Source organism: Python bivittatus, unplaced genomic scaffold, assembly GCF_059951505.1.
Source record: "Python bivittatus isolate LINGU-HERP-01145 unplaced genomic scaffold, Pbiv_v1 ctg000330_np1212, whole genome shotgun sequence".
NCBI classification, from domain to species: domain Eukaryota; kingdom Metazoa; phylum Chordata; class Lepidosauria; order Squamata; family Pythonidae; genus Python; species Python bivittatus.
The window spans coordinates 41,678,796-41,696,477 of NW_028277058.1; the positions used below are offsets into that span (position 1 = coordinate 41,678,796).

General features: G+C 38.7%; 2 protein-coding genes across 9 annotated transcripts; one reads left to right on the forward strand and one right to left on the reverse strand.

Moving 5' to 3' along the window:
- The first annotated feature begins 9 nt into the window (after nt 1-9).
- Nucleotides 10-5,354, forward strand: MTERF2 (mitochondrial transcription termination factor 2). 4 transcript variants are annotated; one of them, XM_025169291.2, is made up of 3 exons: nt 21-72; nt 1,171-1,237; nt 1,711-5,354. In XM_025169291.2, exon 3 carries the CDS (start codon nt 1,746-1,748, stop codon nt 2,925-2,927), a length of 1,182 nt encoding a protein of 393 aa, XP_025025059.1. In that variant the 5' UTR covers nt 21-72; nt 1,171-1,237; nt 1,711-1,745; the 3' UTR covers nt 2,928-5,354. The 4 variants fall into 4 exon arrangements, with proteins under 4 accessions (XP_007432428.1, XP_025025059.1, XP_025025060.1 ...); XM_025169292.2 differs by lacking the exon at nt 21-72 and adding an exon at nt 136-189; XM_088141091.1 differs by lacking the exon at nt 21-72 and adding an exon at nt 199-269.
- On the reverse strand, nt 5,136-17,678 carry TMEM263 (transmembrane protein 263). 5 transcript variants are annotated; one of them, XM_025169294.2, is made up of 4 exons: nt 16,786-17,176; nt 14,695-14,731; nt 9,914-9,983; nt 5,136-7,467 (listed from the first exon to the last, which is right to left on the reverse strand). In XM_025169294.2, exons 3-4 carry the CDS (start codon nt 9,975-9,977, stop codon nt 7,181-7,183), a joined length of 351 nt encoding a protein of 116 aa, XP_025025062.1. In that variant the 5' UTR covers nt 9,978-9,983; nt 14,695-14,731; nt 16,786-17,176; the 3' UTR covers nt 5,136-7,180. The 5 variants fall into 5 exon arrangements, with proteins under 5 accessions (XP_025025062.1, XP_007432426.1, XP_015744275.1 ...); XM_007432364.4 differs by lacking the exon at nt 16,786-17,176 and adding an exon at nt 16,333-16,712; XM_007432362.4 differs by lacking the exon at nt 16,786-17,176 and adding an exon at nt 17,541-17,678 and having other exon boundaries at nt 5,146-7,467.
- Nucleotides 17,679-17,682: the final 4 nt, after the last annotated feature.

Consider the following 17,682-nt stretch of genomic DNA (forward strand, 5'->3'; position numbering starts at 1 on the left):
CTCGTGCACTGGTATGGCTCAGGAGCCCGGCCTGTGACGTCAACTGCCTTGTTTCTGCCGCTGGCGCCCAGGGTAAGGCGTGGCGGTGGCTTCTTGGCTACGAAATCTCTGGGGTCGTCCGTCTTTGGGGAGGGGGGTGTGTGTGCTGGGTCAACGGAACAAGGGACGAGGCGTGCTAGTTTGCCTGGGGTAGGATCAGGGCCGCCTGCTCCTGGGCAGCAGGAGGCAATCCTGTTGCATTTTCGTCGGGGGGAGATGCGCTTTATTGGGTGGGTTTCGGTTCTCCGAAGGGGTGGGGGTGCATGGGTGGGTCGCAAAGCCTGCGCAGACTTTACCAAGGAAGACAAGGCTTAGCCGGGCGTTGAGCCGCTTCGTTTCGCTCTCAAAATTATACCTGAGCTCCTGCTGGTATTTTCGGCGCATTACAACCACAACCAATACTGGCGCGTCCTTGTTTTGTGATCCCAGGCTGCGTGATTCAAACGCGTCGGGTCGCCAGTTGGGTTGAATAATGCACGGTTAAGTTAATCATGGCTAAGCGTGCCGTGCACATGTAGCCCTTGTTACGTGTTTGTTTTCTGGGGCTGCCGATTTAAGCTGAAATAAACGTTTTGACGGGTAAAATCGAAATGCTTTAAATGAATAAAAACACAGGAAGGAGGAAATCTGCACCTGTTGCAGATATATTTCTTGGTTGTTAGGGATTGCTATTAAATGCTCCCGATATAGGAACGTAACTAGTATAAAGTTATACTAGGTTGGGTGGGTGGGTTGTTTGGTATTTGGATAGGAAACCACCAGGAGCTTCCAGAACTATTGGTGATACTAAAAAGTAAAAATAAAAAAAATCCAAGCCACTTTAGTATTACAGCATTAAGTCGATGTTGGCCTGTCCACTTAGACACCAATTGTTGAGTTTGATTCGAGGAAATTTTTACTCTTTAAAAATGTAAGTTTTCTCCCTTAGAGGGTGTATAAAAATATTGTATAAAAAAAAGGTTAAAAAGTCTGAAAAATGCCTTTAAAAATATTGGGAAAGGAAGGAAGGCTGCTAGATTTGCAAGTAGAAAAGCTACCTTTTCCATTACTTCTATGGTAACAGCTGGTTCTACTCTCTTTCATTTGTTTTCACATTCTTTCGCTTGGTTTCCTGGCCATTGAAACACGCAGGAGCCAGAAGGACTGTGAGCTCAAAGAGGAAATAGGGCAGGAAGTACAGCAGTGTTATTTTGTTCAGGTAATCTGTTGAATTGCATTGTGTGCTACTCTCACGTGTTGCAACAAAAGAAATATGTCTGCTTTGATCTCTGCTCCTGCTTAACATTTAGTTATTGTCTGCATATCATTGCAGTAGAAAGTTAGATTTCACATGTTAATTTGAATGGAGTGGGGAGGTAAACTTATCTGTTAAATGGGCAAAAATATTTTAACAGGCAGGTGGGGCAAAATTCATCAATCAACTGTGTCACAATCACAGAAGGATGAGGAGAAGGATTTAGGTGCCATAGTCAACAGTCCTGCCTTGTGTATTATTACATTATCTTTGTTGCTTGAATAAAGATGAGTTGAGAAAAAAAGAATAGTTGCACAGTGTCTTGGACATGTAGCTCTAGAAGTCATGTATCTGGGATTATTGAGATTCATTTTTCTTGCTTTTGTTCAAGTTTGAATTTGACATAGCATTAATATCTTATGCTTTGGTTCTTATAGGCTTTTCCTGATGTGGTGCTGGACCATAGAGTGAAATGGCTTATGCTGTCCCAAATTTCTATATGCATTTTTTGGCTAGATCTCAACCCTGCCTGATATTGCCATCTCTTTCAGCCTTCTGGAATCAAAGAAAGAATGGACACCTTTTACAGCATTTGAGATATGCAACTGATATTCCTTTAGCAGAGGAGAATAAAACCACTGTAGAAAATCTCTCCAAGTTATCTGTGGACGTAAAGAAAATCCGTAGGCTGAAGCCATGGGTGCTGTCAAAAGAGGTGACATATATCAAAGAAATAGCTAACATTCTGCAAAAAATGGGAGCTGATGGACCTTCAGTAGCATATATTTTTGAATGCTGTCCTGAAGCCATCCTTTGTAGTCCTACCAATATCACCTGTCAAAGAGACCTGTGGTTATCTGTATGTCAAAATGAAAAGCAGTTAGTGGGGTTAATAAAACGATTTCCAGATGCTTTTTTTAACATTGAACATTATGAAAATCAGGTGGCCAACATTAGATTCTTCAAAGGATTGGGATTGAAGAATGCTATTATCTGCAGGTTTCTAACAAGTGCATCAAATATTTTTTACAATCCTATTGAGAAGAATAAGCACATGATAGAAACTCTGCAAAGGAACTATTTAAGACTAGGTGGTTCACCGGAAAATTTGAAAAACTGGCTACTGAAATTACTGAGTCAAAATCCATTTATTTTATTAAATACTTCTACTACTGTCCAAGAAAACCTGGAGTTTCTTCGGAACAATCAGTTTACTGATTCCGAAGTTCTAAGTCTGCTGTCCAAGCTCAAAGGATTTATTTTTCAACTTAACCCTAGAAATATGCAGAGTAGCCTCTTGTTTTCAAAGAGCATCTTCAACTGCAGTGATGAAGAATTAAAAGGGCTAATTTTACAGTGCCCTGCCCTTCTCTATTATTCAGCTTCAGTTCTGAAGGAAAGGCTGGAGGAACTATTAAAGAAGGGAATCTCTGTAGACCAGATTAAAGAGTCACCTGCTGTGTTAGAATTGTCAATGGAGATAATTCAATATAGGATTAAAAAATTAGATGCCATAGGATACGATCTGAAGAGTGGAACTATAGAATATCTGAATGGGACAAAAAAAGATTTCGAAACTACCTATGGAAAGATACAAGCAAAAAGTGAGAGACCCATATATAATCCAGTTGCTCCTTTAAATACTGAAGATTAGTTTCCAGACCCTGCTTAATAAGCACTGTAGGAAAGTCTAGAGAAAAAGAGTTAAGACATGACCAGTTTGTCTTTCACAATTTAAATAAATTGGATGTAATTGCTGCTTAGAAACGGAATTTGTATTCGGGCCTTTCTTTCTAAATCAGTGTTTCTAAACATGCAACTCCATCATGAAATTAGTGGGATCAAACTGAAGCCCTCTTTGGTCCAGCATGTTCTACAGTGGCCAACCACATTTTTATGGAATACCTAAAAGATAGACACCAGTGCAGTAGCACCCACTGCTCATGTTCTCTAGGAACTGATACTAAAAGGCATTTTTTTCTGATACTGAAAGTAATATATAGCAACCATGCCTAGAAACCATGGATAGCCTTCTATTCCATGATTCAATTTCTTTTTTAAAATCTTCATAAGACTTGTGAGAATGTATCCTGTGCTGTGTGAAATAATACCTTTATTTGTATCTGAAGCTCTTTCACTTAAGAGTTGTGTTATGAGACAGACAATTTTCCATATCTGTTCTCTATATTCCATGTATAATTGAAGGCTCTTTTATCATCTGAAGTTTTGGGTTTTTTTTGCAAATTTAAAAACAATGTTTAACTTTTCATAAAAGGAATTGCTCCAGTCCTTTGATAATTATCTGCCCCTTCTCTAACCTTACATTATATTTAACACTGGCTGTATTATATGTATCATCTTCTCTCTTGTGATCTTGTTTTAATGTTCATTATTTTTAACTGGTTTTATAGAATGTTTTAATTGCCGGTTTTATTGCATGCTGCCCAGAGTCACTTCATGTGAGATGGGTGGCCATGTAAATTTGATAAATAAGCATATAGCAACCAAAACAGGAAGTAATACTCCAAATATGGTTGCGCCATAGATTTGTATAAAAGTATTATAGGATTGTCAACAGGAAGATAAGGTATATCCAGGAAAGAGATGGGAGAGTTTAAAACTTCTGTCCTGCTAGACAAGATGCAACCAGCATTGGTTTAAATTCTAATGCATGCTTGCTTTATGCAATATTTAAAATAAAATTTAATCATATTGAGAATATATTGAATATATTCAGTTAATTTTATAAATTAGTAGGTCAGATTCTGCATACTTGAGTGATAATATGTATTCCCTGCTAATCAGAAGTATCTTGACTGTTATGTGCCATTAAGTCAGTGTCAAATCTTAGCGACCACGTAAAGATTTTCTCAATGATCTTGACTATGCATGATCTGTTTGAGCAATATACTTTGTGGCATTTTAAATTATTTGGAACCATCAACCTGGTATATAGCATGTCTGAATTCAATGATTTCAGAAATGAAGATACAAGGAACAGAATGCCACATCTCACAACTACACAGAAAGCCTGGCTTCGAATCTGTGTGTAGTACATACAATGTTTATTCAACTATGCTATTCCTTTCTTCCCTGAATATCAAATGTGCCAACTTTTAATACTGAAAACTGCATGAAAATTAATGCATTTAAAAAGAAACTAATATATATAATGGGATGAGGAGTTTGGTGTTCTTGTTGATTTCATAGGTTCCACTCCATCAGCCAGTTTGTCCCAAAGTAGTTTCTTGAACTTAGTGAATGATATGCAACCATGGATCAATACAGACAAATGAGGGTAATATTTTATTATGTCACTTTGTCCATCAGTGAAAAGAAATTTTATGGGATCAATGGGCATATCTGGAGAGCATCTCACAAAGTAGTAGTCATGGGAGGGCTTGAGTGTTACAAGGCATCAGAAAGCAAAATGAGTTTTGCCCTAATGAGATATGCCAGCTTTTGAAATACGTTTTCATTAAACAGGTGGATAGGGAATCTGATAGATACTAAGAGAGATGCCTGGGGGGGGGGGGCACACTGGCACCCTGTAGCCTACTGGTATGATCAGTAGATCATTAGATCTCTCTCTTCCTTAATCTAAACATATGTATCCAGTCACTGTAACTATAACATCTCATTTACCATTAAAAGTCAGCTTCATAGAAACATACAGTAAATGTCAATTCTTAAAAGTACATCAATGTCTGTAAATTCTATGCCTGTAGCTAATCCTTCTATAAATTCTATATGAAAACCATTCTGTTTGGAAGGAACTCTAGGACCTTTAGTAAAGCATTTCTAATAATAACACATACACTTATTCTTTTTATATATGCTTTAAGATACACATTTATTAGGGAATGGTTGAATAGTAAAATGACATTAGAGTATCTAAATGCTAGCCAAGGTATCCAATATAAAGATTGTCTGATAAGCTCTCTAATATAGGCATATTGTTATTGTAATCCATTGTCACCTAATTACTGTTTACAAACAAAACTATACCATACTATATTCAAATAGTATCAGTGACGAAACTTGTTTTGCAATGATTTGAAGATTTTTTAATTGCAGTTTTTATGCCGCCTTTGGGCCATAAAAATACTCTTACATTTGGGTGAGCATATGAAGTTGCTTGATATTTCAGGCTAGTGGTTCATCTAATTTAGAACTATCCAGGTCAGTTACCAACAGCTAGTCTTCAACAGTTTTGATACTCAATATTCTTTTTAACTAGTGATGCCAAGAATTAAATATAGAACTTTTCCATGCACAGTATGTGCTCTATCACTGAGCTATGGATCTTTGGCAAATGAAATACAAATTGCAACAATATAATAAATTATATTGGATTATTTAATTTACGAATAAGTAGTTTTAGACAAGTGACAGTTTTTGGTCATTACTTTTACAAGACAACAACTGGTAATCTAGTGTTTATAATCACAGCTATTCCAACCAAATTCGTGTGTTTTTAACACATATTTTAAGAAACATTGCATACAGAATAGTCATGTGAATGTCAGTCATTTTTAATGACTACCAAAATGCTACAAAGTCAACAAGAACATGCTAAAGAGCTTCTAAATGAAACTCACAACATATCCAATAAATCCACAATATAGCCCACTGATTACATAGGACTAACCTACCTTGGCATTAATAGATTAGGGATTAGGAACAAGACAGACAAGAAGATACATATCTATGTCTTGCTCAGAAAACTTTGAAAAGGTATGCATGAAATACATTTCTCGGCAAATCACCTTTTTTATCACTTGCTTCTATCATTATTGGTCATGGGTACCATTCAGCAAACCTACCTGTTGAGGTATCATTTGTAGAAATGTTAATTCTCTTTGAAAATGTCAAGCATAATTCATCAACTTCTACAAAATCTCTAGCGATGGTGGGTGAAAATTGAGTAAACTGATTATGCACAGCAACAGTACTTGCTATATCAGCATTATGTACTCAGGAAATAAGATTTACACATGTGTACCTTGAGGCTAGAAGCCAGAAAAGTGTTTTTATTTTACAGCTGAATGTTATCCAATATTAATGTAAACAACCTAACTGCATAAAGCATTTTTCATTTTGCAGGTGAGAGGATCAGTAAGCTACACCTGAGATTTAGCAGTCTTTCTTTGTCAGTATCAACGGATTAAAAAAGTGTAAAACTCCTTCTACAGACTGCTTTGAGATGACAGACGTTACAAAAACTTTAAAAGGTTCTCTAAGTAAAAATAGATTGTTTTTCACCATAAGGCATGAATGATTTGAGTCGATATACTATACATACATATGCATGCATGTGCACACAAACACACCCTTGTGACAGTTGACTTCAAAAGAATTTAGTGTGTATAAAAATAGTTTCAAAAAGCAAAGATACACAAGAACTCTTTAGGCAGTTCAATGATTGTTTTCCAAAAAAATATAGACACCATAGACTTGAAGCTAGAACATCAATGTATTTGTGTATGGTAGAGGCAACCAATTAAGGGCATAATCGAGCCAATACTTAAGCACTTTAATGTTGAAATGATTTTAAAGGGAGATATATCATCAGAACTTAGAAGTGCTTAATTTTTTGCCAGGTCATTCCCCCCATTTTTATTTTCACATTTTAAATTCAAGATTTCAAAAAAGTGAATTAATATTCAAATGTGAGCCATTCCTTCAGATCCATGTACTTGATTTCTTATCAAGTGTAACATTTCATCAGAAAAGTTCTTGAAGAAATCTAAAGTTTCTGCGATACCAGGCTGCTCATGTCCCTTTCCGGAGAAAGTTATTCTTACAGCTCTTTAGATATTCCTCCAGAATGGTGGCTTTACAGTAGTCCAAATCTTGCAGATTCCATAGCCACACAATGTCCTTGACAAACAGTATTGAATTTCTTTAATCAGATTTATCCTTTTTCTTCCCAGTTAAAGGCACTTTGCTTGAGATGGCAGATCCTACAGCTGTAACACTTCCTGTCACAACTGAAACACTTCCTTTAACCAATCCTACTCCCATGGAAGGCACAGCTGTTACTGCTGTTTTGGTCACTTCAAAGCTTTTCCCTCCTATCCATGCCACACCACCGATTGTGGCACCAACAGCTCCCTTCGTTATGCTGAAGAGGCCACCAGTCACGCGGGTAAGCATGCCAGGCTGTTGTTGTGGATGATCTTTTACTGAATCTAAGGAAGAGAAAGAGTGTAAGCATTCAGAATTAGTTTAAATGTGGTTGAAAAGCATCACTTTTGCAAATGAAAGTTCCAGTGAAAAAAAGTATTTTTTGTAACTGATACAAACTTCTTAAAACTACTTTTCATCTATCTACTTTTTTGTCCTATAACAACTCTTTCCTATGATATATAACAAGCAGAACAGCATTTATTTGGGGAAGAAAAGACAAATGGCAATACTCAAAATTTTCTAGCAGTGCAAAAGAAAATTCTGAATGGATTTTGTTTTTTCAATTATCATTATTACTTAAGGAATTCAGCATTTTTGTCTACTAATTTACAAGACAGGAAATTATTCTGGAGCAGAATCAAAGCTGTTTTGGCATACCAACACAGGAACTGACAGCCATTTGCTGGGTTCAAATAAGTTAAACCATGGCTTGTTTTAATTATGGTTTGTTGAACCATATAGTGCTAAATTATAAATCATTATCTACAAGGCACAATGGATATATTCATATATCGCTTTGAGTCAAAATCAGGGAAATTACATTATAACTCAGCACAATCTGTAAATCCCAGTCAGGGACCATCTAGATACCTGACATGGCATATTAAATTTCATTCCTGAAAGGTGCAACTCAACATTAGAGACATTTACTACATCTTACTGAGCTAGAAAGGTCAACATATTATGCTTTCTAGCACTAGTATGAAGAAAGCACCTTTCAAGAAGAGACTGTTAGCTACTAGCCCTTTATCACTCCTGCTTCATAACTGAACTTCAATTTATTTCAAAAGTTCAGAGAAGTAAATCTGAGAAATCTGAATTTCTGATTGTTTTATGAAATACATTATCATGCAATTAAAAAAACAAAGCAGGGGACAGCTTTTTCAGAAAATCACATCTATTAGAATGCTTTCCAATGAAAAACATCCTTTTTCTAAAAAAAGTGAAGATAGCTGGTGGCTGTCCAGATGTTGCTGGACTACAGTTCTTAATTACAATCAGCAGAGCCAGAAATAAACATATGTACAGAGTCTATGTATCCTGAATGAAAGAAACAAAACCTATTTTGACAGTCATGTCCACCTTCTGTGTTACCCTCACTGTATCAATAGCAAAACCTTTCTCTGAGGTGGAAGGCAGGTAAACCATGACCCTCCATGGGAATGGAAAGCCAGAAGAGCAGGGATGATGGAGATTCTGAAAAAAAGCAAGACTGGCTGGACATCTGAATAGGGACAGGTCTCATTTGTGCAAAAAAACCTCCTTGCAATTACAAGTTAACAAAACATTTTGTTCAAGACCAAGCTGCACAGGGTTTCAAAGTAGTGTTCCCTCCTCAGCAGCAATATCACGTGTAAGTCATAACAAGCTATAAAAGAAGACAATATATTAGGAGAGCAATATATTAATATTACTTGGATTCTGCATAATCTTGGGTTACTTTAACTGCACTAGCTTGGATATTTAATGACAAGAAAAGCAGACTAGTAATCTGAGTGTGTTGCAATGAAGTGGCTATTGGGGGTCTTGAATGTGGGCAACCAAATTATCCTTCAGTAAGCAAAACCACAACAAACATGACTTTAAAAGGAAAAAGTTACTCTTTTTGTGATTTACAGAGTTTTGGTCATGAAATTAAAATGAGTTCATAAATAATAGAGTAGCAATTAAAAAAGAAACAATTTACTGCAGTAGATTTGAGCAAACAGACACGTACTGCAGTATATTAAGATGCTTTGCTTTACTCAAATACAGGTAGTCCTCGACTTATAACCATTCACTCAGCAACTGTTCAAAGTTACAATGGCGCTGAAAAAGGAGACTTACAACCAGTCCTCAAAGTCGCAGTCATTCCAGCACCCCCGTAGTCATATGATCGCAATCTGGGTGCTTGGCAATCTGTTCGCAGTTACGACTGGTTGCCAAGGACCCCACGATCACATGATTGCTATCTGCAACCTTCCATGTTGGCTTCCCCAGAAAGTCAAAAGGGAAGCTGGCAGGGGAAGATTGCAAGTTGCTGGGGTAAGTCTCCCCTACCTGTGTACCCTTCCCTAGCCCTTGTGCACTTGCACCGCGCCAGCCACTTACACCCCCCTGCACCCCCTCCCTGACTGGGGCCTCTCACACACCCCTGTGCACCTTCCTCAACCCACGTGACACTTCTCGCATACCCCCAAGCCATGCAGCGGCTCCCTCACATCCTCCCCAACATGCGCAGTGCCTCTCACACACTGCTGCACACCCTCCCTCGCACTTGCCTAACAACTATGGGATTCAGTTAACAACAGTGGGATTCAGTTAACAACAGCAACCGGACTGCAGGGATTTCCTTCGCTAAGCGATGCGGCTGTGCTTTATAACTGCATCGCTTAGCGATGGAAATTCCGGTCCCATTTGTCGTCATAAGTTGAGGACTACCTGTAAAATTGTTACTGTAAAATGTACCTTCTGGAGGTTCACTGTTAAGATATGGAGGAACATCTTGCTCATTCTTCTCTGTTTGGTTCATTATTGCCTAAAAATACAGAAATGTGTAAATTTTAGGTTAATCCACCTCTCTTCAATGTTCCTTTGAAAAGTTACTCACTAGGCAAGTCAATGAAAGCATATGCTGGGACAGGTCTGCCATGGCAGTCCAATCACTGATACAATCCTCTATGGTTGTTAAGAACTGATATGCTAGAGTCACTCATGCTATGCATAAACATGCAACTTTCAGGGTTTCCTGCCAGAAGTCGTAGGATGTGAGCTTTAATCTGGAGAAGAAAAAATGTTATCCAAATCAGAGGCTGGATAATGCTTTAATTTACATTCTTGTTTCAAACAGGTTGTCAGTTGAAGAATTTTTTACAGCCTGCTTTAGTAGAGGCAAGGAAATATTAATTTTGTATTTTCAGCTGTGCAGTAATAACCAAAAGTTGTAAATCAAGTCACAAATATAACTGCTCTGATCAAGATCTTTTACATTAAACTCTTGTATAATAATTTAACAAAATCTAAATTTAGAACAGATTTCTTCTTTTAAACAAGAAAAACAAATAGGCTAAACCTCATTCTTAATACCATGTGTTATTTTAATAACTAAAGAGCTGAGCCTATATTATCTTGAGTATCAAGTGATTAGAATATGAAAACAATTAAGATTACAATTATGTTATTTATTGGACTGTCACTACAATAAATTATGTGTAGCTTAAGAATGCTGAAATGAAGTTGGAGCTGGAGTTAGGACTTTGACATGATATTTGTATGAAACTGAAAAGCAGCATGATAAGCTCAATATCAAGGGAGAAAATACATTCATTGAATAATATATCTTTAAAGTTACTGTAATAACTATGTGATATTTTAAAATAACAAATGGATTTGAATCTAAAGATGACTCAACTATTCAAGCCAGGACATTTTGTTTCTATTTCATTCAAGATAAAGATGTCAGCAATCTGAAAAAGCCTATCATTATACCAAATCAGATAACCACACGACAGCATTACAAGGAATGCTGCCAAGAAACACCTGATTACAGAGATAATTCAATAACACCAAGGAGAAGTACTACCCTGTAGAAATCTTTCATGATCCTTATTCAGGATTATCAAGATCCTATGGAATTTTGCCAAGTGATGTGGCATTAACATCACTCTCAACACTGAAAATAGAATTCAACATAAGTAACTATATACTACCTACAGGTTTAACAGAACATAACACTAGTTTCCACTTCCTGTTCTTAAATTAGAATACAATAGCATTAATTTGCTTTTTGAGCTATTTTAAAAGGTCACATAATTTATCAGATGCTAACAGGTGATTTGTTTAATGTGCTTTCCATTGCTGTCTCAACATGTTTTTTCTTAACATACTCTCAAGAACTAAACAGATAGAACTGTAAAAACTTTGTAAATTATGCACATTTCTTCCTTCCGTAAGCAGACAGCAAGAACTGAACAGTGTGTTTTTTTAAGCATTATTAGTTGCCTAGAATCAACATTACAAGTCAATGGCAAAGTTTATCATTTTAGTATGGTTCAAATCCCATTTTGGCTTTTAAAAATCAATATTCAGTTAAATATTGAACTCAAAAAGCTAATAAGCAGCCAACTGTCACTAGAATATTTTCAAAATCATAGCTACAGATTTCTATAATATAAATCTAAATTACATTTCACATGACTTACATACCTATGTGTATGTAATGACAAGTTCCCTCTTCTTTTTTTCTTCTAATTAAATGACATTTACCATAGTAAAATAATTTTAAGTTGCACAGAGAAACAAACATTAACCTAAGTTAACAAAAACAACACATCTAATCAGCTATACCATCTAGAAAAACTGCTGCGTCCATTCAATAACTGTATAACTGACTGTGGTAGCTGGTAACGTTCCTTAGCTGAGGCAGTTGTTCAGCTGCTATTTTTAGCTTACATGCTTAATGAACAAGCTTCTTCAGTTCTGGGACATTTCAGCATAACTATAAAAAGAGGCAGCTAGCAGACACAGTTATATGTACCTCATTATTGCTATGCAGCCTAATATTGCAATTGCAATTACCAAATTATAAGGAAGAAAAACCGCTAACTAAATTCTCGTATTTATTGTACCAAATAAACAATAAATAGTGTTGCTATTTAATAGCTTTTCAATAATACATGAATAGATTAGAGCAGCCTATAGATACTGGCAAGGAATTCTGGGAGTTGCAGTCCCAACTCACCTGGAGAATGTCAAACTGGGGAAGGATAAACTAGAATACAGGACTGTGCAACACTTCAAACTGATTTGGAAAAGGGGTTTTGAAACCCATAAGAGTGCAAATGGAGCAACATTTGTGACTCATTAAAGTGGCCTTGTCTTTTTCTAGGACGCATGATTCTGGAAAAAAGCATGGCTGCTTTAATGAGTCATAGACAGGGGCTGTGTCTAAGCTCTCACGCATCCAAAGCATTGCTGAGCTCTAGTAGAACATAGCTATAAGGAAGAAGATTGCACATGAAAATTAAATATATGCCTTTCTCTGCTTCTGCACATGTTTTTTACATACTATAATGACTATATAAAATGTAGAAAGTTATGTACAATCCATTTATATGTCAAATGCAACAAATGTATTTATGACACTGTTGTCATGAAAGTCTGCCATCTTTCAATCATGCAAAGATGATCCTTTATTTTCATTACTCATTTCAGCATAAACATAACCAATAGCACTATTTACATCCTGTACATTCTTTCATGTATGTGTATAAAGTCTATCTCTCACATTTAATTATAATTAACATATCTGTGTACTATTTAGTTATAAACCTGCCTCATTTAATTAAGCTTTGCTACAATCACCTTAGTGGCTAAGACACTAAGCCATCAACTAGAGCATCTCTGGTTCAAAACCGTCTTCTGCTATGAACTCACAGTTGCCTCAATCCCTTCCCTCATCCATAATAAATAGATAACACAAATATAGCTAGTCCCCGACTTATGACCATTTGTTTAACAACTATTCAAAGTTACGATAGTGCTGAAAAAAGTGCCTTAAGACCAGCCCTTGCACTTACAAACTTCGAAGCATCCCCGCGGTCATGTGATCAAAATTTGGGTGCTTGGCAACCCATATATATTTATGACAGTTGCAGCATCCCAGGCTCACAAGATCGCCATTTGTGACCTTCCCAGACAACTTCCAACAAGCAAAATCAATGGGAAACTGTGTGATTCACTTAACAACCATGGTGATTCACTTAACGACTGCCACAAAAAATGTCATAAAATTGGGTGCAGTCATGTAATGCCTTGCTTAATGACTGCACTGCCTAATGACAAATTTTCCCGTTCCTATCGAGATCATAAGTCAAGGACTACCTGTATAAAGGCCAAAATACTACATTTGTTTCACAACAGTTATTTTTTAAGAGGCGTTTTCTTGTCCAACCTTTTAGAAAATAATCTTCATATTCATAGATAGGATGAGTATGAAGCAATAAAATATTTGACCAGAATTTTGCCTTTTTTGGGGGGGGGGAAGATGATTTCTTTTGTATCTTTTAGCTGGTTTTAATTGTGTTCTTTGAGCGTTCTTTTTATGTGACAAAAAAAGGATACAAATAATCTGACTCCACAGCTCAAATACAAATCTACTTCTCCATATACATTATTTTTATACATGTAGAATCTGAACCAAAGCCTGTAAGAATTTGAAACTAACTTAGATTATGCTTAAATTCTGTCAGTGATTAAATGTTGGAATGCAAGCTTATTTGCAACTAAATCTACAAATTTAGTCTCCTTCCTCCAAACCTGTGAGACCTAAACTATATGTGAGTTTGGAATAGGTTTCAAGTTTTCCAGCTCCCTTCCTTGCACTATCTTCCTCTTTACATTTACTGTGGGGCCTCCATCATCTTCGAAATTACACCAGGAACCCTAACAACTTTATTTCTCATGGTGCCTGGCACATCACTGCACCAACATTCTAGGTAGGGCACAACAGACCCTATTCTGTATTTCTTTTTCATCATTAAGTTTGTATATTTCCACTGGTACATTGAGCGCCGAAGAATTGATGCCTTTGAACTGTGGTGCTGGAGAAGACTCTAAGAGTCCCCTGGACTGCTAGGAGGTCAAACCAGTCAATCTTAAAGGAAATCAACCCTGATTGTTCATTGGAAGGACTGATAATGAAGCTCAAGCTCAGATACTTTGGTCACCTAATGCAAAGAGAGGAGTCTTTGGAAAAGACCCTGATGCTGGGAAAGATTGAAGGCAAAAGGAGAAGAGGACGGCAGAGGATGAGATGGTTAAATAACATCACTGAAGCAATGAGCATGAAACTGAGCAAACTCAGGGAGGCAGTGAAGGACAGGAAGGCCTGGCACAATATGGTTCATGGGGTCACGAAGAGTCGGACACGACTTAACGACTGAACAACAACAACATGCAGAAGTGCAATAGGACACCTGAAATAAGCTGGAGAGAATAGCTTACTTAAGTCTCTCCCAACTATGCCAAATAAAATATGTCCTTGAAATACCCAGTATGGATAATCACATACATTTGAATGCCTATAATAGGCTGATTTTTAAACTGGATGAAGTAGAGAGGAAGTTGTTACTAGCCCCAAGATCCTTCTGGAAACATGTATTCTTTCCTGCCTTGTCCTCCACCACCAACATTTAGGCTTTCTCAGCAGCCACAAACAATAAACACACTTTACTACTATATATACTTACCAAATGTTACTGTGTTCAAACGTCCCAATGTGATTTTCTATATAAAATCAAAGAATATGTTTAAACTTTTTTTTAATAAAAAGAGTTATCAAAGTGTTACTGTACAAGAAATCCAAACACATAATATCTGGAAATCAACTTATAAGAAGGGTGAACATATCTTCCAGAAAAGTATTTGCAAGTAACCATTGAACTAACTTGAGAATCAAGATTCTGGATTAATAAAAAATCTTTTTCTTTTCTTTCAGCTATTCTAAGCAAAATACTACATATTGATTTTTAACTGCTTTAATTCTTGAGTATTCATTCTAAATTGCTTCAAAAATTTTAAAGTAGCATACAAACATTTTAAACATTTGCTAGGAATTATGTGGCTCTCCAGAATCTTCCAAGCATTTGTTTAGATTTTGTAAGAAACAAGTTCACTTAATGTTCAGTTTCCACAGAGCCTGAAAAACAGATTCAGTCCTGTCTCTTCATTGTACAGAAGTCTACAGCGCTATCTTCCATTATTTAGCCAATCTGGATTGTGTTCATTCTTACTAAAATAGCACTGTGAAAAGAGATGGATTTTCATTTCATTTCTTGCCTCTAGAAAAGAGTTGTCAATCACAATAGGTGATATTTTGGGACAACTAGAGCAAAGTCACCTGCCTTAGGGATGAAAGATGGCTGGGTGGCTCTGGGCCAATCATGCTCTCTCTGCCCAACCCACCTCACAGGTTTGTTGTTGTGGGGGAAAAGGAGGAGGAAGGAGGATTATGTATGTTGAGTTATTTATAAAAAAAAAGTTGGGATAAAAATCTAATAAAAATAAAATAACTGCTACCATTATACCAGCCTTTCCAATTTGGTGGTAGCTAAATGTTTTGGATTATAACTCATAATCTCCAGTGACTTGTTGGCTGGCAATTCCAGAAACTGGAATCCAACACATTTCTAGGGCATAAGGTTGGAGAAGGCTACATGATCCAATGAAGACCCTTTGACTGGAAAAGCAGTTTCAAGTTCAGTAAAATTTCTCAGTACCAAGAGCAGTCCAATACCATATTTCTTCACCTCACTATTTTATCAAGACAACTTATTTGAAAAATTAAAATGGCCTCTAATAAGCCAATTACTAAAATATTAAAATGAAAGCCATTTTGTTTCCCCAAAAGATTCAACCCTGTTTCATAAAACACAACTTAGCAGAAATGAATAATTTGCCCTCCTTAGAAATCAACTAAACAATTCAAAGAACCATTTCAAAATCCCTCATCGTTCTCACAAGGGAAAGCAGTGTTTCCAAAGAGGTTGAGAGAATTCCTTACTTTAATACTGCATCTCTTAGTGGGTTTGACATGCAACACCATAGCTGATAATTATTCGAACTTTATGATAAAGGACAGTGGGGTGGGTGTTGCGCAACCACACGGAGCCCCAGACTACTTTTAAAGAAGAGATTCCCACCCCTTTCAAACATCCATTTCAAGGCTTAATTTAGAACTGAGACATTTTATTCTCCTGGAAGAGTCTTTGAAACCACACACTTCCGACACAAACTGACCTGCATATTACATAACCTTTAATGAAGTGGTCTAGCCAATCAGCAATAACACTTCGGAGTTGTAGAGCAAAAGCAGGAATATTACTTACACGGGTGTCCGTTGATATAAAATGCCAAACGAAGGCGCAAGATTAATTTTCAGGGCCCCAACGCGTTAGTCTGCAGGCCTGTTTGCTACCCACCCCTGTTTTCCACCGAGAGTATTCGTCATTGGCCCCACCGGGACCCAACCTGAAAACATCTTCAGGAACAGGAGCGTAAACAGCAGCCCGAGGCGCGAGCCTCCCCGCTGCCAAGGGCTCCCAACGGGGACGCAGCAGACACAAAGAAGGGCCGATGGATGGCACGCAGCAGCAGCAGTAGTGACGTGGCAGCGGAGGCAGGCCCAGGACCCGGAGCCTGGCCTCCTTTCCCCACCTCCTCGCGGGCTCTTCCACGTTGAACAAAAAGTCTAAATATCCGCTGCCAGAACACACTGGCCGCTTCTGCGTTTTCTCCTGCGCAGCCTATCTCCCCCTTCCTCTGCATCTGAGAAACCGTACCTTGCTTTCTCCCGGGGGAGGAAACCTCTAGACGCTGCATGACTTTCCCCTCTCTCGCCTCGCCTCCCAATCAAGGCAGCAGCCAGCGCTGCAGAAGCAGGCTCTGCAGGGAGGGCTGGAGGATATTTAAACAGTCAAGGGCTATCGACAACGCCATTACTGGGAGCTGCTCCCGCAGCCCGCGGTTCGGCCTTTTCGATTCCCGCTGGAAGGCGGCAATCCTGAGCCGTTGCACCCGGGGGAATATTCGCTCGGAACGCAGCAAGGCTGCCTTCGGAAACCGCGGGGGCCCAGCGCTGCTCGGGGAACCTTTCGGAAGGAGGGGGGAAGAACCACAGCTCCTCCCCCGAGACTTCCCTACGCCTTCCTTTTCCGAACAGCTCCCGACCCGGTCCCCTGTCCTCGCTATCCTTCTCACGTCCCCCAGTTACGGGCTTGCACGCTGCAAAGCACGCTCGCGCGGAGTACCTTCCTTCCCCATTCAGAACCGCTCTCGGGCGAATTTTGCACTCTGCGCCCCATCCCCGAGGGCGCAAAGGTCCCGTCCCGTCCCGTCCCCGGCTTCGCAGCACCAGCAGGCAAGAGACCCCCGACCTCTACGAGCCGCGGAGGGGGCAGGCGACGGGCCCCCACCGTCTCTTCTTCCACCCCGGAGGAAAAGGGGTGGAGAAGATGCCCGAGTCAACTCCACCCCACAATTTCTGCGCGGGGCGCAGAGGAGGACGGGGACCAACAGGCCGCCTTTCCGCGCTCACCTCGCTGGGATGCCCGCGCCACTCGGCTCAGCCCGGCGGACGACTCCGCCAACCGCGCCCGAAGCCCGACTCCGACCCTTTGGCGGCTGCCTCTTCAGCGCTTGCCGACGTGGCGCCCTACGCACCTCTCCCGTCCCCGCCC